This window comes from Limulus polyphemus, unplaced genomic scaffold (genome assembly GCF_000517525.1).
Source record: "Limulus polyphemus unplaced genomic scaffold, Limulus_polyphemus-2.1.2 Scaffold983, whole genome shotgun sequence".
In the NCBI taxonomy this organism is placed as follows: Eukaryota; Metazoa; Arthropoda; class Merostomata; order Xiphosura; family Limulidae; genus Limulus; species Limulus polyphemus.
In genome coordinates, this window is record NW_013666593.1 from 260,462 (window position 1) to 284,360 (window position 23,899).

Consider the following 23,899-nt stretch of genomic DNA (forward strand, 5'->3'; position numbering starts at 1 on the left):
TTACTCCTTACCCTTTTATAGGATCCCACCAGGTGGCTGGTGTTGTCTCTCAGGATATGCTCATTTCCAAAAATCTGCATTGGGCCAGGGGTAACAGACAGTGCTCAACCCATACATCCTGGCTCTACCAGTGCCCACTGTTGAGATGGGGTGTTCTGCAAGAACACTAGAGGTATCCTCGTGGTATTAAAATTACACAATTGCCTGATCCAGACTGTACCATTCCATGGGCTATCATTGGAAAAACCTGGCACCAGTCTGCCCACTTCTTTGGTTCACACTTGCTGGCTTTTTAAAAACAGGGTTTCTCAGTCACCCACTGCACTGCTTTCAGTAAAAGACCTGTCCAGCAGGTGTCTGATGGGGATCCTGGCAATTTTCTGGAACTCCCCAATACAAATTCTCCCAACCTTTTTCAAGAGGTGCACGGGAGACCCTAGCCTCTGGGGTGACAGTCCTTGGAAAGTTCCTCACTGATTGTATACAGCACATTATAGTGGGAAGTAGGGCAGTAGTTGCACTGTCTGTGTAATGCAGGCCATACCTCAAACATCTAGAATGCCCTTCTCCTGCAGTAGGACGGGTTCATCATCACTGTCTCTGTCTGTCCAGTTGAGTCAAGGTGAGATACACTGTACAGTTTGACCATGCCTTAACCATACTACACTTCTTAGACTCACCAATCACTTATGTGTGGGTGCTTAGTTGATCCTGCTCAAATTCTGCAACACTTGGGACTCTTTTGACATTCCCTCCACTTCCTTTTAGACAAAGAGTATACTCTGGTTGAAATGAGATTCCATTTCCCATTAGTGTGCCCCTATAGTGTTCCTTCCATCAGATGTCACCAGGGTTCTTATGAGTCAGGGAATTTCTGGAAAGTTGAGGAATTTTTATGAATTTTAGCAGTAGTCATGGAATGTCAGGGGAAACTTAATGCAGAGTATGCAAGTGGACAGTTATTCTCGTGGACATTCAATTTGTCCCATGTTCAAATGTCTTCCTTTTTATCTTTCTATTCACTATTCAACTTGCACGTTATCCATTTTCTCAGCATATTGGAGTGGTGTTGTTAATGTTACTTACTACATTTGGACATAATTCACTTCTGAAGTGTTCCTGATTAGTAACTAGGCTCTGTTGAAGTGTTTATCATACATACATGTAGATTGGATTTAAACAGTCTATGTCTGGAAAGTGCATTTTCAGTGATATTTGGCTAACTGATTAGAGATATAAATTATGGTTGTCCTGAATAGATGACAGAAATCCAAAGTGTGTTTTGTGTGGCATAAAAGTAGATTTGTCAGACAGGCGTGAGGGAGCATTCTGTAGCCACTCTAAGAGTATCAAGCACCAGACTCACTTGGAAAGACAAATAAAAGAAACAACACAATGTGTGGATATAACCACATTTTTTTGCATCAGCGAAACAGCATCATTGGCTACAAAAAACAGTGATGGAGTTTAAAGTATTGGGATGGCAACACAGAAGACATTAGAAACAGAGATTTTATGGTGCTTGAAGGTTATCCAGTTACATTGGTCCTACAAGTCATCTGACTATGGGTAAGACTATAATATTTGTATAATTGGGGATTTTTTTCCATTAATTGAAATTTTTTCTTTAATCAGGGTTTCTTTTCATGTAATTAAAATGACTGACATAACACATTGCTTTAAATGCAATCTCAGATTTCTTCTACAATTATCTTTTTTCAATTTGAATTTTTAAGTAGTTTACAGTGTAAGTTTACTAAAATGCATACGCAACAGAATTAATTAGCTTTCCCATAGCTTAAGTTTTAAAAGGGAATTGTGTATCCTACACTGTAATTAGAGTAAAATATGGCTGCAATAGCACAGAAGTGCCATAGTTTTCTGCATGTAAAGCCATTGTAGTGGATTGTAAAGCAACTTCAGTGAGTATCTGTGTAGAACATTTAGTTACATTTTATTATACAACATGATGATAAGCAGGCTTTAGAAATAGCTAATATCATATTCTCTAATGAACTAATTCTAACAAAGAATTTGAATTCTAGTAATTTATGCCTTCAGAATTAATTATGATGATAATTAAAGAAATAAGAATGACATGAGTGAAATTAGTATTAAACAACTGAAAGAGTTGAGCACTGTATGTAAACTTACTGATAATTTATTCTTTCTAACCTGGGTAATTCCTGTTGCAATTAATTCACAATGGAAAATTGTATTTTACTTTTTTTATTTGTTTTACTTTATTTCAATATTAATAAATTATTTTCTTAAAACATCTCCAGGTTAGAGTGTAATTTTGGAGCAACATGGATTTAAAAAAATGGAATATAGTGTGTGATATTATTAATTGATAATGCTAAATTCTGCAGACCATACATTTCAAAGTAGAAATAGAAATTATTGAATTGTAAAAAAAAAACTATATATGTGCAATTTTGGCAAAATGTTGAACATCTTACATTATTCTGATACAGATATTTTTTTATTTCTGCCACCTGGTGAATAGTCAGATACTATTACAACTTGATATGTCATTTTTGAAATATTATTTGTTTTTGCACGTGATTTGTATTAGTTTATAGCTAAAATAATTGATTAAAACAAGTATTAGCTTGTTATGTACACTGCAGTTAATTTGAACTTAACATAGGAATGAACATTGAAAGCTGTAAAACATTTTACTAAACATTATTATTATAGCATGACATATGCTGTTGTTCCACAACAATTTTAACTTGCCTCTAAAACCTAAATAATAAATACATATGAAAATCTATCTATGGGAAACTAAAGTCATACAAAAGGATGAAATATTGTAAAATGTGTGGAAACTTGGATATTGTCTGAATACTTTAAAATTAAAAAAGTTTGAATATCTCAAAACAGCTTCAAATGCACAATATTGTTCTTCATCTGAACAATTTGATTAAAGTAAAAATTTTTGCCAGTAAGACATATTTTATAGTTATTGTACCATCATTTATTAAAGATGACTTCATTTTTCTCTGCTAGTTGAATCCAGAAGAGGTTTATCACTTTAAGTATAACCACAAGATCTGTCTCACTTTTGTTTGAAAATTCACTTTATGCAGTAAATAAACAACTCTAAGTATTTTTCCAATTTTATAAAAGTTAATCTCTGCTTTCACCCCCCCCCCCATTTCAGGGGATCTCTTCAACAGGATGTTTCCAAATGGTGAAGTAGTTAGCACCATATTTTAGGTCTCTTCTGTTTGAGAGACTAAAAAGCTGACAGGACCCAGAATATGTTCTACTTTTTGATGAAAGCTTAAAACACAAACTAAACAAATGGACATGCACCTAAGAATGTGGGATAATGATTCTGTAGTTACACTATCTCACTTCAGAATTCCTTAGGCATGCCACAACAGAGGATGTGGTAAAGATTTTCCACAAGTCAACAGAAGAACTGAACCAGATATCTTTACTTCAGCTTTCAATGGATAGGCCCTATGTTAATTAGAAGTTCCACAACTTGATTCAAATGGAACTTGAACAAGATTTGAATTCAGTACTCCTTAATTTAGTTTGCATGTTTTACATGGGGCATTCAGGAAAAAAGCAGACTCTACAGGCTGGAAGATTGTCTAGTTTTTAAGGCCTCTCCTGCTCGTCGTGAAGTATATGCTAAAATCACAGGAACGACCAACTCACTCATGTCACCAGTGTTCTGCAAAACAACATGTGCCAGTGACAGAGAAGGTTATTAAAATAATGCCAGACTTAAAGGACTGTGTTGAAGCAATGAAGTCTGGGAAAATCACAAACCCTGGTACAAAGTCATACAGTACTCTCAAGGAAGGACTTAAAGATCCATCGATGTCTGTGTCAGGATTTTTATATGAGCTGGGATTCTTTACAGTAGGTACCTGTGACTTGTTGGTGATAAATTTGAACAATAAATGGACAGCACATAATCTTTAATCTAAATGTATGTAAAAAATTCTTTATACTGTAGGATATCACAGTTGTATCTAAAACTCTAAACAATTCTATTTTCTTGTCAAAAGTACACACAGGCTGATTCAATTACTTTAGAATCCAATTGACAAAACGAATTATTTTTCTATTTCTGTTGTTACAGTACAGCTGTGAAACACTATAGAAATCACCTGTTAATGCTAATTGCTCACACGGCAGCTAACTTTACGTTTTATGAATTATTTTTCTTTTTGACTGAACTTTGTTTGACTTGTGCTCACTTGGTTGCCTATATTTATGCATTTTCCAACTGAGGCCTAGAACTTTCTACAAACTAGGAAATTCTATGATGTAACATTACTCACTAAGGCAACAAGAAAAATACGGAAGGTTTGAATAATGTGACGTCAATTTATAACAATTAACTACACATACACACAACTTTTACTGAGTTACGTAACAAAATTTGTCATAACTGTCACTTTTAAAATGATTAACTTTAAATACTCTTGGTATGAAAACTAAATAATCATTAAGTATTAAATCAGTAAATGAAGTAAATAATAATTCATACACTAAACAGTCTTGTATATCCAACAGCCTGCCAAACTTGCCTTTCACCTATCACTTGCAAAAGAATTGACCCTCTTTCTGACTGGATAGCAGATAGAGAAACCAATGATTTCATTTCATGCAGGAGATCTCTTCAATATGAGTAAATTTGTCATTGCAAAGGTTCATTAAGGGAGATGTGATTGCTGAAGCCCTCACTATGCCCAAACTGATAAGCATTGTTGCTGACAGAAAAGTCCACTGCCATCCAAACAAAATAAATGTTAGATTTATGGCAGAGAAGATACTGAAGGAATTGATGGCAAATGAGAAAATCAGTGAAGAATGAAAATCTGAATTTAGGATGGAAAGTAAAGAGTGCTTGCTGCTACTTATGCTGAAGTTGTACAACATGGCAGGCTTGGATACATGTGAAATGGCTAAATATCAGGAATCATATGCAAAAAAGCTCAGAAAGGGACTGCAAAAAACATGTTGATGAGAACAGCTATGATGACATTCTCAGATACTAAAGTAGAGTAACTAGAAGAAAAGCAGAACTTAGTGACTATGCTAAATGTTGGGTGGATAACCTTTTATGTAAAACAGTGGCATGCAGCAAAGTAATTGAAAAGCTGTGGGAAGTTGTGTAGGTCTTGCTGCTTCTGTCTCAATGGAATACCTTGGTGGAGAGAGGCTTTTCAGTGAATGTCAGATTGAGATGGAAAATCTTCAATAGAAAACTGTACAGCCTAGTTTCTTATATGTGATCATCTCAGTTCAGTTGGAGGAGTACAAAACATAGAGATTACAAAGGCCCTCTTACTATCTGCAGCTGGTACAAGACAAAAGTATTATACCTATCTTGATGAGCAAAAGACACACAAAGAAAATGAAAGCAAAATACTCAAGCAAAAATCTATCATGGATAAAATTGATGAAATAAAAAAAAAACATACATTGAGAAAGATGCAAATGCTCTTAAAAAATCAACAGATGAACTTATTTTGAAGGTTGAAAGCAAAGGAAAGCTGAAACAGTTTGCTCTGATATGCTAAGGACAAACAAGTTAGTAACCTGTAAAAGAAGAGCTATACAAAAAGATCAAAGAACTTAAAAACATGTAAAATACATATAAAAAAAACAAAAAAAGTACATGTTGTAATTTGATTTTCTACATTGTCTAAAGAAATTAAGATAACAGATAGGTAGGATATTTGTGATTGTACACTTGACAGTGTAATCTGCTTTATCATGTGTTTAGTTTTTTTCATAATCATAGTCATTATTAATATAAAAAGAAGGAAAAAGCACACATTCTAATTTGATGTAGGCCTTGTAAGAAATGAAATTGATATAATTGATAGGTAGGAAGCTTGTAATTGAATTAAGTCATGGTATTCTTCTTTGACCAAATTATATGAATCCTGTGTTACACACCATAAGCTTTCCCTTTGGGCATTTTCTGAAGGAAGCTTCTCTAGGTTTAATTTTTGTGCTGGTAATTGAGATGTATTTTATTTATGGTGATTACTTGGTTGCTTAAATTGACCAACCTTGTTTAGAGTTAGTGTAGGTAAAATATAAAATTTTACAGAAAAAAAGTTCGAAAAAGTTAGGAGGTTTTACAGATTACATAACTGAAATTTTAGAATTTTCAGATGAAGAAAAGTATTTTTAATCTTAACAGGAAAATCACTTTGCACTTGGTGCATATAACACTTTGAGAAATTTTTAGTGAAAATACTTCACTAAAAGTTCTGAATTTTTATCTACAATAGACTTACTGCTTGCTGAAAGCTTGTGAAATATTGTGAAGGTAAACAAAACATATTAGAAGATATAGTATGGAAACTATAAAGGTCAATTTGTGGCCACGAACTTGGTTGATTTGGCCAAGTCTGTAGTGGGAGTGTAAACATTTTTATGTATTATTTTGAGCTCATAAAGAAAAATAGACCATTCAATAAATCACAGTAATGCATCTTGTGTAATTTTCATTTTATTAGTTTAACCTTTGTTTTACAGTGAGCAAAGTTGTTAATATTAGAAAATGTGTGTTTAATATGTTATTAATGTAGCATAAACACTACTTTTTTTAGGAGAGCTCATAAAGCAATTATTAAAGGCTGATGAAGGTTAGTAACTGCAAAGCTCATTTGTAAATAAAACCGGTCTTTGAAACTAGATTTGCATCATTTGAATTAAGTTTGGGAAATATGTACCTTAGTCTTTTAGTGATTATCAGTTTAAAAATTTATTATGAATGACTATTTGCTCAGAAGATTTAATTACAATACCTGGCCACTTAACAGTTCATTACAATTTGCAATAGCTGAAATAGTTTGCACAATTACCTTTTGAGCAGATTTCCAGATTTTAACAAGTATGATAAAGTGCTTTCATTTGAGATGGCAAATCTAATAAGATAGGTGGACTCTGAAGATTTATAGATCTAATAAGGTAGGTGGACTTTGAAGGTTTATAGATCTAGTAAGGTAGGTGGACTTTGAAGGTTTATAGATCTAATAAGGTAGGTGGACTTTGTAGGTTTATAGATCTAATAAGGCAGGTGGACTTTGAAGGTTTTTGATCTAATAAGGTAGGTGGACTTTGAAGGTTTATAGACTTTTAATATGAGGAAATTAAAAAATGTACTCTTCCTTTATCCATTGTGTAAATAAAAATGTTTAGGATTCTATTATTACTCTAAAATTTGTATTGTAAAATGGAATATACATTATGTATGATCATTAATCAAAGGGTTAACTTCCTTGCATCTTAATCAATTGTTCTTCATGAATGACTTCTTCATTCACTATCTGAAATTCATTTACCAAGAAAACTGTCGATATGTCTATTGGCATAAAGCCATGCAGTGAAAAATGTATTAAACTCTTGCGCTTCATCAATGAAGTTACTACAAGATTCATTTAGGTGCTTGAAGTATAAATTTGGTTTTTAGAAAAATTATATTACAATTAATAATGGAGGAATTACATTGTGAAAAAAGTGATTTATTGCATAAAGATTTTTAAGTATATTTTAAACCATTGTTGATCCTATTACTTTGTAGTTGAACATGAACATGTATATTTGTTTATTAAGTTCTACATCAAATGAAATATACTAAAAATCTACAAAAAATATTTAAAACATAGCTGGAGTACCCATCCCTGGACAGAAGTTATGTAAATTCATGATTAATGAAGGTTATATTATGACATGAAAAGTTGCTTCCCTTATATAATTGTAAAAAATGTACATAAAACTACAAAACACAAAATTTGAAACCACAAGTTCACTCATGTTTCTGCACGGACCCGACAAACCTTCATGCCAAATTTGCTGAAGATCCATCAACAATGTGCGAAGTAGTGGTAAAAAATGTAAAAATAACCATAAAACTGCAAAATGCAAAACTGAAAATTTGTATGTATCTTCCCATGGACCCAATGAACCACAATACCAAATTTAATGAAGATCCATCCACAGGAGGTGAGGTAGTGGTAAAAAATGCCCATAAAAACTGCAAAATGCAAAACTGGAAATTTGCATGTTTTTTTCCCATGGAGCCAGTGAACTTCCTTACCAAATTTGGTGAAGATCAATCCACACCCTGAGAAGTAGTTCATGAACATACAACAAACATATTATATTTATATAGATTGTTTTAGCAGTAACAATATTTAAAGTATATATTAATGTCCTTAAAGTTGATCATTCAGCATTTCCATGTTATTTTTTATTAGGCCTTATTAAATTTGTGACTTGTAAGATAAATTGTATACTAGATATCAAATATAACACTGCATGTGCATTATATAAGAATATTTCCATAATAGATTGAAATAACTGTTGTTTTGTTTAGATAATCACAGAACTGGATTACACTGCAATGTACAAGTAACTATGGTATTTTTATAAAGTGGAAAATTTAGAAAAAAATCATCTGCCAAGTGTATAACGTGCTCAGAATTGCTGATCCATACATATATAAGTATGTGAATGTGTTAAGGCTTCTATAATATAACAAGAGTTAGTTAGATATCTAAACTTTACTAACTAATATATGTCAACAAAATTGGCTACTGGCTCTAGAGTTTGGGTCTTCAAAATGCAAAAAAAAAGCCAGTACTGATTCATCCAGTACTGACATATTTTCCTATTTCTTGGCTTTCTTGTTTAGCATTGCATTGAAATACCTTCTTTTCTGCATCATATTATAACCAATCATATTATCATAAACCAACTACTTTGAATGTAACAGTTGTTACTATATGACTCTTTGACAACAGCTTTTGTATACATAGATCCAATATCTGAAGATAGTTTGTTGGCTTGCTTTGAGTATTATTGAAAGAAATTAGAAATTGTTTGTTGAAATATATGATAATTAAATGTAGAATTTTTACAATTTTGCACTGATATAAATTGTTGAACAATTTTCTTCATCCTAGATAATTCCCAGTGGTAAGTGCCAATTTACAAACTTTGTGTTAAATAAAACAAAATTATTATTTTAGAATTATAAATGTGGAAACCTGTTAATATTTCAAACAGGCTCAAAACAAGCTTGTCAGAGTTGCACTGGAGCCACAAAAATATTTGAAAATGAAAACCCTAAACTCACAAAATATGACATAAACATCCATGTTATGTTTTGCTAATTTAATCTGGCAAAGTGTAATGCAATTATTATAGGTTTTTACAATTGAAAAAAAATTAATGTCATTAAGTGTGATATTATTTTATGTGCCAAAATTTAATCTTTTTATTTATGACTTCTCATGTGAAGTGAAGATATGTCTTATATTCTACTTGTAAAAATATATATACAAATGTGCAGCATATATTGTTACTGTTATATTTGTGTATTATCTTTTATTTCAGACTAATGTCAGATGGCATTCAAAACTTCCAAGCAAGTGTTGAAGAGGTAACTCTGTCTGTATCTCCTGATAAAGTAACTCTTTGTAACTTTGTTGATGATGAACCAGGTAAGAAGTTATACACAGCAAGAATTTGTCTGATATGCTTAATGTAAAGAAATAAGGAAAAAATTTTCAATATTACAATACTGTGATATGACCACATTCTTTCAAAACACCCATGGCTATAATATGTTTAGGCATATTTTGCAGTAGTGGATGTGAACCCTTGTTAACTATTAGGCTAAGGCTGGCCCGCATAGTTCACAGACCTTTTAATAAATAAAACTTGATGGGAAAAACAAGAATTAGCATAATATATAACTTCTTGCATAGTCATAAAGTATGTCTAATCTAGTTGTAAAATCATGAACACAGAATCTTACCTTCTGTTATCTGATGTGAACATAATTGGCAAACCTTGTTAAAAGCTTTATTCAAAGAATATACACAATCTTGATAGAGTTTGCTTTTTAATTGTTAGAGCTTAAGTTGTTTCATTAAATTTTACTTGCAATGTTACTTATACATTCGAGTAAACTCTGCTTTACACCCAAGTAATAGTAGTAGTATTACGGATGCTTGAGTTTTCAAGGCAAGTCTTGGTTTGATGGTTTACTGGATCTTTTTAATTGTTAGAGCTTAAGTTGTTTCATTAAATTTTACTTGCAATGTTACTTATACATTCGAGAAAACTCTGCTTTACACCCAAGTAATAGTAGTAGTATTACGGATGCTTGAGTTTTCAAGGCAAATCTTGGTTTGGTGGTTTACTGGATCTTTTTAATTGTTAGAGCTTAAGTTGTTTCATTAAATTTTACTTGCAATGTTACTTATATATTCGAGTAAACTCTGCTTTACACCACAGTAATAGTAGTAATATTACAGATGCTTGAGTTTTCAAGGCAAGTCTTGGTTTGATGGTTTTTTTTAATTCAAAGCACTTTTTTCTTATAAGCTGATTTAAATATTATGAAGTTGATGTTACACACTGGTTGATAACAACTTTATAAGATAGGTTAAGCAATGCTCATTATTTTTCTTTACATCTGAATGTACTTTAATTAGAATGAAGAAATATCTGGTCTTTGACCCAACATATCCCTCTTTGGAAAGGGTTATTTGTTTGTTATTCCAGACATTTCAGAGCTGGAATGAAATATTAAACTCCCTTGAATTAACTGCATCCATCACACCTAAATACAACCCTTTCCAAGGGCCAATCGCCCTGTTAGAAAAATATAGCAGTCTTAGCTGAAGATGACTCCTACCCTGCCAGAATTTGTATCCCCTTGCCCTACCATTCTCACTATTAAATATGAAAAGGATGATACATCAACACTATCATTTTCCTTAAGAATCCAGTAGACTTACATTCAAACTTTTATTGAACTGCTATTTTATGAATGTATGTCAATAAACTTGCTGTCAAATTGTAGATTTAAAGTTAATTTTAATTTGAAAGTTAATATTATAAAAAATAGCTAAATATCAATATTTGTGTGGTACATTGGTACATCATCTTCTGGGTTTGTCACATTACATTTTATGATGCCCACAATACAAATTCCATAGTTTCATACAAATTATAAACTTAAATTTCTGATATTGGCAAGCTAGAATATAAAATAAGAACCTCCTACCTTTTCTATTTGCTGAGATATAATATTTATTGAATCCACCATATTGACTCTGCCCACCACTTCATCATTTGAGAAGATGTTTATCTATGCCTGTATTTTTATACTTATAAGTTTATAACCAATCGAAAGTTCTACATTTCCTCTATGTAACTCTGTTAGTCTTTCTTAGTTACTTATGACAGAAAATCTTTTATACCGTTTGAGAGTTTGAAATATTATGATCAATGCTATTTTCCAAACATAAATTAGATTTTTTGAGACCCAAATACAGCATAGTTAGGAAGCCTGTTAAATTACAATAGGTTTATATGGTATCAGTATAGTCATTTATAATATTTTAGTATTCAAAAATGCATATATTAAGTCGACAAAAATTATTTTATTCTACATAAACATATGAATTTAGGCAAGGCCTATGACGAGAGTTAGCAAGTATGACTTGTGAATGCAAAAAAAAAGAACTTCAAAACATCACAAGTAGTGGAGATCATTATTTTCCAAATATTTATTTATTTATTTATTTTTATTTACTGTTCTATGTTTTAAGAACAGTAACTGAAATTTAAATATCTATTTGTAAATAGTAAATGATAATAATAATTACACACACACACATATGTAATGTATAGTAACCAAAACCTAACTGTACCTTACAAAATATTGGAAACTGTGCATTTATTGGTTACTGTGTAAACATGGTAAAATAGGAAGTGGGATGTTCTTAAGCACTTTCACATTTATACCACTGCTAAGTCCAAACCACCCAAGACAGAGCCATGTCATAAATATTTTATCTCACACTTATAAAGTAATTTAGACAATTCTTGTTGCAACCACTTGTAAAGAAGCTGGCAAATTCTACTCCACTGTGTTCTTGGAGCTGTGATTTGAATGGTTTTTGTAGGATACTTCCGCTTATTGATTTATTGGATCGGCTCAGACTTTCTACAAAGTCCTTAAATAATCATTTTATTATACTTTAGCCAGTTTTCGTTGTAACCATTATACTGTCAATAAGTTGATAAATCTTACCACTGCGTTTTCAAAGCAGGAAAGGTTCTGGGAATTGCACCGTATGAGCTTATTTGATAGTGACAGTGTCAAATTACTCAAAGTATGGTAACACCTAAACAGGAATGGTGATTCATTGTTTTATATATGGCAGGTTTTTACTTCAGCCGCTAACAGTAGAATAAACAGAGGAAATAGTTGTACAAAGATTAGAAGAAACTATCAGGAGATTTACTTTGGAACTTTGTTGTATGTGCTGAAAAGAACAGAGTATTATTCATTTTGTTTCTTCTAGTTTTTAAGCCATCTGCTAGTAATAAAATAAATAGTGTGAAAAAGTGAGAAGTGTAAACTCTGACCATAAGTACTTTGAAATTTTGTGATCAATACTAACAGTACTATACATTTTATTTTGCACTTACAACCTTTATTTTTGTTATACTTTGATTACTTACCTGGAGAGTCAAATATAATGTTACAATAAAGAAAATAGCAAATAAAATATAAAGCTTTACTGAAGATAAAAATGTTTGATATTTACTTGCAAGGTTTTTTATTTTTCATTTCTTTTCATTATTTATTATTATAAAAGTAACTAAAATCATAGAAATATAAAATTATTAGGTAAGTTAATAAAAGAAAAATAATAAAAATCTTTATGGGGTATACATGCCAGCAGCATGTGAATTATACCATTTGATATGGTAACGTGAGCTACACGTGTACCGTGTAATTTTCAACTTGTGTTGGTATTTTTAGTCAGACACAGTTCATAGGTCAATAAAACAAAAATTAATAAATATAAATAGATGTATACTGTTACAAAATTTAAGCTATTTAAAATAAACATTTGTGGTTCCAGTTACAGTTTGTAGTCATTCTAGAACAAAAAAGGTAATTTAGATTCATTTCCTCATTTTTATGATGGTTACGAAGTTGGTCAAATTGACCAACACCATATAGAGTTAATATTGATAAAATAACAGATTAAATGTAAAGTTTTATAAAAAAAAAAAAAAACGTTTTATGATTATCTAGAAGGATACAGAGATTACACAAATGAAACATGACAAATTTCAGATAAAGGAAAGTATTTATAATCTTAAAATCAAAATTACTTTGCATGTTGGATAGTCAATATTCTGAAAGAAAAAATTCACAAGCAAATTTTTAATAAACAAATCTTAATACATAATTTGAAAATATGATATTTTGTGTATGAGATCTTTGTAATGTTTACTAATAATCTGCAAAATTTTGTAAAGATTCATGTACGTTATCAAAAATTATAGTACAATTACTCTCATGAATACTCTCTTGGTTACAAGGTGGACGGATTCCACCCATCCCGTGTTCGTAGGGTTAAACATCTCAATTAGATTCCCTCTAACTTTTCTTTTTTCAAGAGAAAACAAGTTCAGAGATCTTAACCTATCCTCATATGACAAACTTTCCATTTTGGGTGTTGTACTATTAACCCTGCTCTGAACCCTTCGTAAAATTGAGCACAATATTCTAGTTATGACCTAACCAATGACTTACACAATGAAATTATAATCTCTTTAGACTTGTATTCAATATTTCTGTAGATACAACCTAAATTCCTATTTGCTGTAACATTAGTAATAGCACATTATTTGGATGGCTTTAGAGACTGATCAACTAGAGCACCAAGATCTTTATTTTTTTCTTAATACTATTAAGATTATTATCATCAAAATTATACTCATAATTCAAACTGTGATATTCCACATGAATTACCTTGCATCTATTATACAATTAAAAGCATCTGCCATTTATTCACCCAAATTTTTTTTAAAGCAGTAGCAACACTCAAAACTCTAACGTCACCAGCAAATTTAAATAATCTATTGACCATTTCTTCATCTGTGTCATTATTGTAAATCAAAAAGACTAACACCGAGCCTTGAGGTACCCCCACATATGACATTAATCCAGTTTGACTGAACTTCATTTATAACAACCCTCTGCTTTTTTCCGTCTAGTCAGTTTTCTATCCACTAATCCAACCTATCCCCCCACACTTACAGAGGTAACTTATTTTAACAAGCCTTTTATGTGGCACCTTGTCAAATGCATTCTAATATTCAGATACAACAAATCCACACTTGTACCCTCATCTACATAAGCAGTCACCTCTTCAAAGATTGTCAAAATGTTAGTAAGGCAAGATTTTACTCTAGTTCAACCTTGCTTTTCTATCCAACAAAATTCTAAACTTTATTAAATGACTTTGGAAATTATTTTCTAACAGACTTTTAAAATTTGTTCATACAACTGATGTAAGGTTGATAGGTTTATAATTACTGGGAAATTTTTATTACTTCCCTTGAAAAGAGGAGAAACATTAGCCAACTTCTTATCTTGAAAATGAGAAGTGACAAATAACTAGTCTTTAGTTTATATTTATGTAATAATACAATTTATTTGGCCTGCATTATAAATTAACAATAAGTGAGTAAGCTTAAATTATAGCTAAAGTTGCTTTACATTCATTATATCAAAATGTAGATAATTCTAGCTTAAAATCCTCTTTTAATCAATGCTTTTACCACTAATTATCAACATCAATACCACAGCTATGATATACAACATTTCTAGTTATAAGCAATTAAATGCTAATTTAAACAATTGAATAATGTATTAAATTCTCAGCAGTTATCAAATAGTAATAGAAATGCTAATTTAACCTTCCGATATAATATGTAACCTTCCTTCACACCTAGCTTTTCCCAGTTCATTGCTGTCCTGTGTATGCAAACTTTTTGCTTACCACTGGTCTTGAGGCTTCCACCTAATCTCATGTGTTTCCATGTGATATTGCTACAGTGTTGCATGCAAGTGAGCATATGAAAACTACCTCACAAAACATCAAAATAGGATAATAATAATGTGGTTTTATTGGCTGTAGTTATTCTTGAACATACTATATATGTCATAAACAGTTGCAGAAAGATGTTTCATGTGCCACATTGATGACAATATGCTTCATAGTTGTTTTTTAACACAGTAGAAGTAGGGAGGGGGATGTCATGACATCACTTAGAATGGTCCTATGTGAAAACTTGCAGGGAATTTTGTTACATACAATTATTATTGTGGCAAGTTTCAACTCCATGCACCATAGAGGAAATGGTCTCCATATTTTTGGTGGTACAATATGTATATGGAAGCAGGAAGGCATGGTGATGGCATGTACAGTAATCCTACATTGAGAAGAGAATCAGTTGCTGTTTCCAAGGTAGATATTTTAGTAACTACAAACACAGCTATAAGGTGAAGGTAGACAGTATATCAGCATCTTGGGACCTTACCTTGCTGATGGAAAGAATAATGATGCATTTATCCTGAAAATTATGACATCAAATATAAAACTTCTTAAGGAATGGCTTTAAAGAAAAGATTTATTTGAGTTCTCATGGTGCCTAAAATATTTGCAGGATATTGACTTCTGATCTGAAATGTCTACAGAAAGAGCAGAAACAACAGAGAAAGCAACTCAGATTGGGGACCATGGTCAGGTGAATTGTTACTTCTGTAAATAGGAAGATTAAAAATGGAGAGCCTTGGAGAGGTGCAGTTGTAACTTGAAAGTTCCTTAAATTTGAGATTGTGAAATGCATTCTGGCCATTACTGACCAACCCTCAGAAAATGCTGTCACTTTCATTCTAATTGAATAAGCTATAGGAAGGAGTTCAGCCATACAAGTGAACCTGTTGCATTAGCTAGTTTCCCCGTACTTTCAGAAATCTGTCTTTTTGATTTATCCATTGGTAATTATTTGTTCAACAGGTAAAGTCATTTTTCATTTTAGTATTGTAGCAGGATTAGAATCCACTAGTGCAGACAGTAAAGCCTGCCTTATAATACTGTGTTCAATATACCTAGGGTTTCTGAAGCAACTCATAAAAAATTTTTAATTTCCAGTACAGACTGAACAGTCATTCAGTACTAAGTTTAGGTTGTGAGCTGCACAATGTAAATACTTAGCACATTCTACCTTGGAAAAATTAGCTTATTAAATGGGTTCTAGCTATTACCTAAATTAGTGGAATAGTTATTAGTGTAATTAACCATTGTAAAACCAACCTCCTCAGGTTTTAGTTCTGGCCTGGGCCTATTGATGTCAATAGCATCATAATTTAGGGCTCATGTAAATTCACTTTTGTCAATGTACTAGGCTTATTATTCTTCCAAGTATCTTGGTTCCTTCTTTAAAATCACATTTACACTCACTTTTGACACCTTCTAAGTTTAGGCCCACGTCATTGTTAAAACCACTGAGTGAATTAGGCATAAGCCCATTTTAAGTATCATTCATTTTCTTCAGCACTTTTGAAAAATGAATTAATATTTGATAAAATGTTGTATTGCAATTCTAATTCATGATATCTTTTCCTTTTTGCAGCACTACTTAGACATACTCCATTTGACATTGTTATTTAAATTAAGAACCAAAACAAGAATTTGCAGGTTTTAAACAAACAAATAAACCAAATACAACATAAAGCACTGAAGCAATTGGACATTTTTAATGGAATTTTACAATTGCTTCAGTATTTTTAGCATTTTAAAAGAATTTTAACGAATTTCTGAGTTTTAAAGCAAACATATACATGAAGAAATGGCATAAGTAAAAGATGCCTGTGTTACGAAATAAGGTCAAGAGCTAGGAAAGTACAGCTAGCTGGTTAAGTGGTATTGAGAATTATGAGTTAAGAGTTATATAAAATGAAGCTACAACAGGTTAAGGCATGTATTTGTTAGATCATGGAAATCAAATTTAAAGCTAAAACCAAGTAAGTGTCAGTTTCTGAAAAAAAAAGTAGAATGCTTATTGGTAGTGCATGGACTTAAAACTTTTTGTTGTTATCTGAATGGTTGAAAGTTCACTATTATTATAGATCATACACCATTAAAATGGTTAATGACATTAAAAGACACCTTCTCTAGGTTAGTGAGATGGTCATTATTACTACAGGATTATGATTTTGAAGTAGTACATAGACTGGATAAAAAGCATTCTAATGTTGATGCATTGAGTAGAATTAGGGTAGAAAACACTGAAACCAAGGAAAAACAGACCATTAATAAAGTAAGAGAGGTAAACCCTGAGGATAAAGATGAGTTAAAAGTAATTTGGGATATAGATCATGTGATTAATGAGCAAAAGAAAGATCTGATAGTAAACGCCTTACAAAACAAAGTATTACAGAGTACACATTACATTCAAATATCTTATGAAAAAGAGCTCAGGATAATAGGTCATTAGAAATAGTTGTACTATATAACTTAGGAACCAAGGTTATGAAACTATATTATGACATGCCATTCACAGCACATTTACCTTTTGCTAAAACCCACAGTAGGATAAGTAAGAGATTGTTTTGGCTAAATATGAGGAAAGATATTAAAAACTATTGTGAGTCATGCATAGAATGTCAAAAACGAAAAACAAGGCCACACTTTAAGAACACTCCATTACGAAGATTGTAGAGTCTAACGACACCCTTTCAGCTAGTGGCAGTGGAAATATTAGGCCTATTGCCTACATCCCACGCAGGAAACAAGTATGTGTTAGTAGTCACAGACTACTTAACTAGCTTTTCCTGAGGCTATATGTTTACCTGATCAGAAAGCAGAAACAATAGCCAAGGCTTTTGTGAATGACATAGTAGCTAAACATGGTATATCACAGTTTTTACTGACAGATAGACGTAGTAACTTTATTTCTAACTTAATGAAAGAAGTTTGTGAGTTATTAGGTGTAAAGAAAATTGAGACAACATCTTATCACCCAGCTACTAATGGTTTAGTAGAAAGGTTTAATAGAATTTTGTTAGACATAATCTCTCAATACTGTGAGAAGGATCAGAAAACTTGGGAAGAGCAGATTCCCTTGTTATTATTAGCATATAAAAGTGCTGAAAATGAGCCTACTTAGGAAATCCACTCTTATTATTGCATGGTAGAGATGTTATGTTACCCATGCAGGAGATATTAGCTCCTAGAAAAGTTAATTATGCAGTTGATTATGACTATAAGGCAGAACTACTACAGAAAATGCAGTTGGCATTTGAGTTAGCTAACGAAAATTTAACTAAAGCTGCTGAAAGTAGAGAGAAACAAGTAAATAAGGAGGCACAAGTTAGTAATATAAAGTTGGGGGACAAAGTGTTGTTATACACCCCAATTGTTAAGAAAGGAAACACTCAAAAGTTAGCAAAGTTATGGAAAGTCCATTTAGAGTCCTTAAACAAACTAATCCAGTTAATTTTGAGATTCAAGAAATCTATGGAAAAGGTAAACAGCTAGTGCATGTTAATAGATAAAAGAAAGTAAAAGGTTATAAACCTTATCAGTATGGGTGTATAGCAGATGAAACTAAAAAACAGGAACAAGATAACAGTGTTTATGAAGGGGCTGATAACTTAGATGAGTTTGATTCATCTTTTAATGATGATGGAGAAATACTAGAACTAAAAACACTAGAGCTAGAAGAAGATGAGAATATTGTACTAGGTGATGAAATAATAACAACTGAAGATGCCCCAGTTAGTAGTGGCAACAGTGAAGGTTGTGCCCCAGTGACAACACAAGCTGATACAGTGACCCATGACTATAATCTTAGATCACACAGTCCTATATCAACTCAACCAGAAGTGACTCTTAGAACTAAGAGAAAACAAATGAGATTTGATACTCAAGTAGTTATACACAAACCTAAAAGTAACGTAATTACAGTCAGTACTGTATCTCATGATGCCTTCAATAACATGATAGGCTACTTACGAAGTTGTAACTAATCTAAGTAGGATAAGGTATATATATATTCATGTGTGTGTGTATATAATTGATGTATGTTGCATGTATTATACTAGGTAAACATTGGTTGATGAAGAGAGAGGTGGAGACTGGTAAATTTTGTTACAAGTAACAGAATTTTACTAAGGAGGGAGGAGTGAAGCAATTGGATATTTTTGAGGGAATTTTACAATTGCTTCAGTATTTTTAGCATTTTAAAAGAATTTAATATGAGGTTTTAACGATATTTTGAGTTTTAAGCAAACATATACATGAAAAAATGGCATAAGTAAAAGATGCCTGTGTTACAAAATAAGGTCAATAGCTAGGAAAGTACAGCTAGCTGGTTAAGTGGTATTGAGAATTACGTGTTAATAGTTATACACAATGAAGCTACAACAGAGATGTTGAAAAAAATGCTAGCCATTAGTTTGACATTTATAAGTTACTGACGCTGAGTTAGTAGTACAGTAAAGGCTACTAGAAAGTTTATGATAACGTCTAAAATTGGCACTTTGATGTGAGATTTGTTACTCCAGACCAGTGTAATAATACAACTAAAAAGGCAACTGGAGCACTCACAATCATAGTAACCAATTACTTGAGAGTTTTGGTTCTTGTTTTGGAATAGCCCAAGAAGTTGCACAGATTGACCAATAAAGTTTGGTTTTCAATTAAAAATGAGAGATTCATTAAAATACTAGAAAATAAGAATAACACATTTTCAAGGTGCATCATGCATGGTTCACCATCACCAATGTAGCCAACTGTGTTGGGCAAAATATTTCCAATCACCATTGTTTCTAGAACATTTTTTTAATGAATCTCTCATTTTTAACTGAAACACCAAACTTTTTTACATTGCTTTTATTTTTGTACGTTATCAATCTTTTGATTTTAACTCCTTTATTTTTAATTTCTATGGTTTTTATTTTATAATGCTATAATGGATAACTTTAGGCATATCATAAAGGATTCCCTTAAGCCTTTAAGGCTTGGATACAGTTGTATTTTTGCAAGGCATGCCATCATGTTCAAATGACAAAGATCAACCTTATAAGTGGCCAAACTCTTGGTGGGCCCTCCTTTGAGCTCTATGGATAGCTCAGTTTGCCCTACTAGGTCCTACTTTTTGAAACAACTTGACTACATCTGTATCCCAATCCCAAAGTGCATGATATAGTTGAGGGCTGCACCATCCAAACTGAGGATCAAGCACTGCATGGCCTATTCCTGAGTCAAGTCTAGACCAGGTTGACATGACCTAAACATTGAGTGGGATGGGCATAGTAAGGATCCCCCTATGCTTGGATGAGTACTAGGTCCCTGCTTCTGGGTAGCAGAATGAATTGCTATGACCAGTTCAACTATCAGTTCTGCATGGTTCTAGGCTTCTCTGTGATCCATAGTTACCCTGGCAGCACCCTCCAGTATACAACTGCCCCATATACCACTACTTTCACTTGCTGGCTGATGAAACAGCTCTAGTAAGTGGATGTCTATTAGAGGTACCTCCAGTCCCTCTCAGCTGGCTACCATGGTCATTGAAGGCTTTGAGGTCCTGTTGAGATCATTCCATTTGATCTTGGACATGCTAGGCTACACATTACCATGAAGATCTTCAGTCATTCATGATTCCTGTGCACTGTGATCGATTATCAGTGTAAGAACTCTGGACCAGTATCCTGAGTTCAACCTACATACAAAAAATATGTAGAAGATTTTCAAAATTTTGTGTAATGAAATGATTAATGGGTAGACAGCATGTAGTATACCCATATACTACATCTGTAGTAGAGTAGGTTTTTAATAGTAATTGAGACACCAATTATATATTCATGGCAGATGCAAGATTTAAACCCACACCAATCATAGATATTTCCACATGTAGAAAAGAAAAAGACATCCATTAATGCAAAAACTTCAAAGATATGCTTTATATGTAATAAATTAGTTGTGATATCTGAAGAAGATAAATCTCTGTACAAAGCAGTTGTTTCTTGCAACAGAATGTTGATGTACAGTGACTCAGCATCAAAACTTTCTGGACATCAGTATTTGGTGAAAATTTAGCATCTTTACTGAATATAGGAACTGCCTACCTGTGTGCTCTAATTGCATATTTCTAAACAAATTTTACAAAAGAAAGAACTTATAAACTGTGATTTTAAATGGCCACTATTTGATACTATTATCTGCATAAAATTCATCTGAACATATTTATTAATATTATTTTTTGTATGGTTTTATTTTTTAGAAGATACTTCTGTAATCAGTAGGTCTGATTATAAGCTTACTTTATTTTACATTGTCATTTATTTTATATAACCATAAATTGAGTTAATTGTAGACTAGATGCATATCTTGCACATACATTACCTGTACAGATATGTCCACATGTATAATGTATAATTTATATGGTTTTGTAACTATGTAAATTTTATTATTCAATGTGTACATAATCTAAAGATATTTTTAATGGTAATACATTTGTTACTTTATAAAATTGATCTTCCCCTACAGATCCAACCAAAGTTGTTCACACAGCTTTGTCATTAGAACCAGAAGAATTTGAAAATTACCAGCTAAATCACTGTGCAGAAATAACTTTTTGTCTCAAAGAGTTCCGGGTAAGCCAGTTTTTTAAGACTTTTAATCTGTAGTTGTGACAAAAATATGAAAGTGTTTCCAAGTTAAAGAATAAATCATAACTAATTCTTGAAAAGTGTCTGGATATTTAAAAAGCAGTTTTTACATCAGTATTATCAGTTGTTCGACTTGTGATAAATGACTAGCTTAAAAGTATCAAGACCAGACAAATCATATAAATGTACTGTTTCAAATAACTACTCAACTAGAAAAATGTATTTCACTATCAAAACAGTTTTAGAATTGCAATATGTTCTCTCTCTTTTGTGTCTGATTAAACCCCAAGTTTGAAACCTATTCAGCAATTCAACATTTGTTTTCTCTCATATAAAATTTCATCCTTCCACCCTCTTTTATTTCTGTGTTCAGAACTTTTTACTTTCATGAGGACTGTGGCATCATTGGTAAGTAGCAGGCCAATTAAAATTTCATTGTTCAATAAACATTAGAAATGACATAATCATGAAGTATTTTGCAGTTGAAGACTCTTTAAATATCTCTAAAATAACTTGTTCTCATTTCGTGCAACTGTTCGGCTATACATCAACCAAAATGCTACAATACTTCCCATCTTTTTTTGTGTCTAAGACATATCTGTGTATTAGAAAAAGTAATGAAATTAATAAAGCATTCAAACTTAGTTACAAATGTTTTACAATATAAAGGTAAAGAATGTGTAGATATAACACACAAGCTATAATTATTTTTACAGTATGGAAGTTAAGAATACATGTGTGATGCACCAAGATTTGTCAGTGGTTTATTATATTTATTCCGCTATTGTCACAAAACTGCTTTTGACTTTGTAAATCTTTCCCAAGTTTTTACATCTTAATATAGTAGCATAGTAACTTAAGACCTTTTTTTTTCTGTGGAGAATAAAAACATATATATAATTATTTTAGTCTTTTTTTGTATTTTTTAAACATTTCTTTGAAATATAAAAGAATATTTATACACTTTCAGGAGTAAATTTTCAAAAAGTTCAAAAATCACATTAATTTACTCAGTTTTTTAATCAGTTGCTAAGTTTGTTTTTCTTGTTTTTGTGTTGAATTAAGTACTTTTGAAGATAAGTATGATGTTTTTTGATTCATAAAATAGCATAATTCATCAAAAGAAATTGTCATTACAAAACTGAGCTATAAACCATGAACATTTATTAATTTTTTACCAGGCAGTATTGACTTTATCAGAGGGCAGTAATGTTCCTGTTTCTATCAGTTTTGAAGATCCAGGGAGGTAAGATTCTTAGAATATGTTGAGTGAATTTTAAATTCAAAAGACTTGTGGGTGTATAATACTGCCTTTTCTTCATAAAATAACAAATGTTACCACATCTAAATACAGGTACTTCAAACATAACGTAAGAAACTTATTGAACTAAATTAGATATTTTTGATAAGTTTATGATTTATAATAAAATACTACATGATAGTTATATGTGCTATGTCATTAGGGAAAATCCTCTTCACTGTTGACCTGAAAACTATGTTTCAAATACCTGTGTTTTACAGACTACACAGAATCTGAAACTAAAGATTTAATGGTATTTCTCTTATGTTCTTATTTTATTCATTTACAGAACAAATTATTGTTTCACACACAATTTTTTTTTTTACTATTTCATTCCAATAAATACACATTTTTGAGAATTGCAATCACAAGCATTACAGTGTTGTAAATTAGCCCATGAATAACACAGTCAGAGGCATTACAATGTCTTGCAATGACCCATGTATAACACAATCAAAGGTAAATTCGATGACGAGGAACCCACTTTGAGAGTGAACCCACTTCAAAGTGGGTTCCTCGTCATCGAATTTGAATTCATCACGGCGATTAATCGAGGTTGTGTAAGTCTAAACGTTTATCTTTGTTATTCCATGTATAACCTTTTAAGTATGTTCTCTCATCAATCCACTATCATAAACCAATCATACCGTGAAACTATCTCCAAACTACGTAACCTGAATATAAAAATCATCAAAAAGAGAAACGATATTTCCTTCCTAAGACAGTGCTGCTCTGAAAAGCTAATTCCTAAATTTGTACCTGATGATGACAAAACCTTGTCGAAACGTTGTACATTTGCTGTTATGTTAAACTTATATTAAAATTTTTCTTCATTACCCATTTAAGCCGTCTCCAGCCATTATTAGTCTCAAAGTGGGTTCCTCGTCATCGAATTTGAATTCATCACGGCGATTAATCGAGGTTGTGTAAGTCTAAACGTTTATCTTTGTTATTCCATGTATAACTTTTTAAGCATGTTCTCTCACCAATCCACTACCATAAACCAATCATACCGTGAAACTATCTCCAAACTACGTAACCTGAAT

General features: G+C 31.9%; 1 protein-coding gene across 10 annotated transcripts in view; it reads left to right on the forward strand.

Moving 5' to 3' along the window:
* Nucleotides 1–23,899, forward strand: part of LOC106461546 (cell cycle checkpoint control protein RAD9A-like) — a 93,032-nt gene that overhangs the window by 59,386 nt on the left and 9,747 nt on the right. For all 10 annotated transcript variants that reach the window (XM_022388535.1, XM_013921380.2, XM_022388533.1 and 7 more), the window contains exons 7-9: nt 9,391–9,497; nt 21,432–21,538; nt 22,735–22,799. In XM_022388535.1, coding sequence (XP_022244243.1) covers nt 9,391–9,497; nt 21,432–21,538; nt 22,735–22,799 — 279 coding nt within the window. The remainder of the gene's footprint in view (nt 1–9,390; nt 9,498–21,431; nt 21,539–22,734; nt 22,800–23,899) is intronic.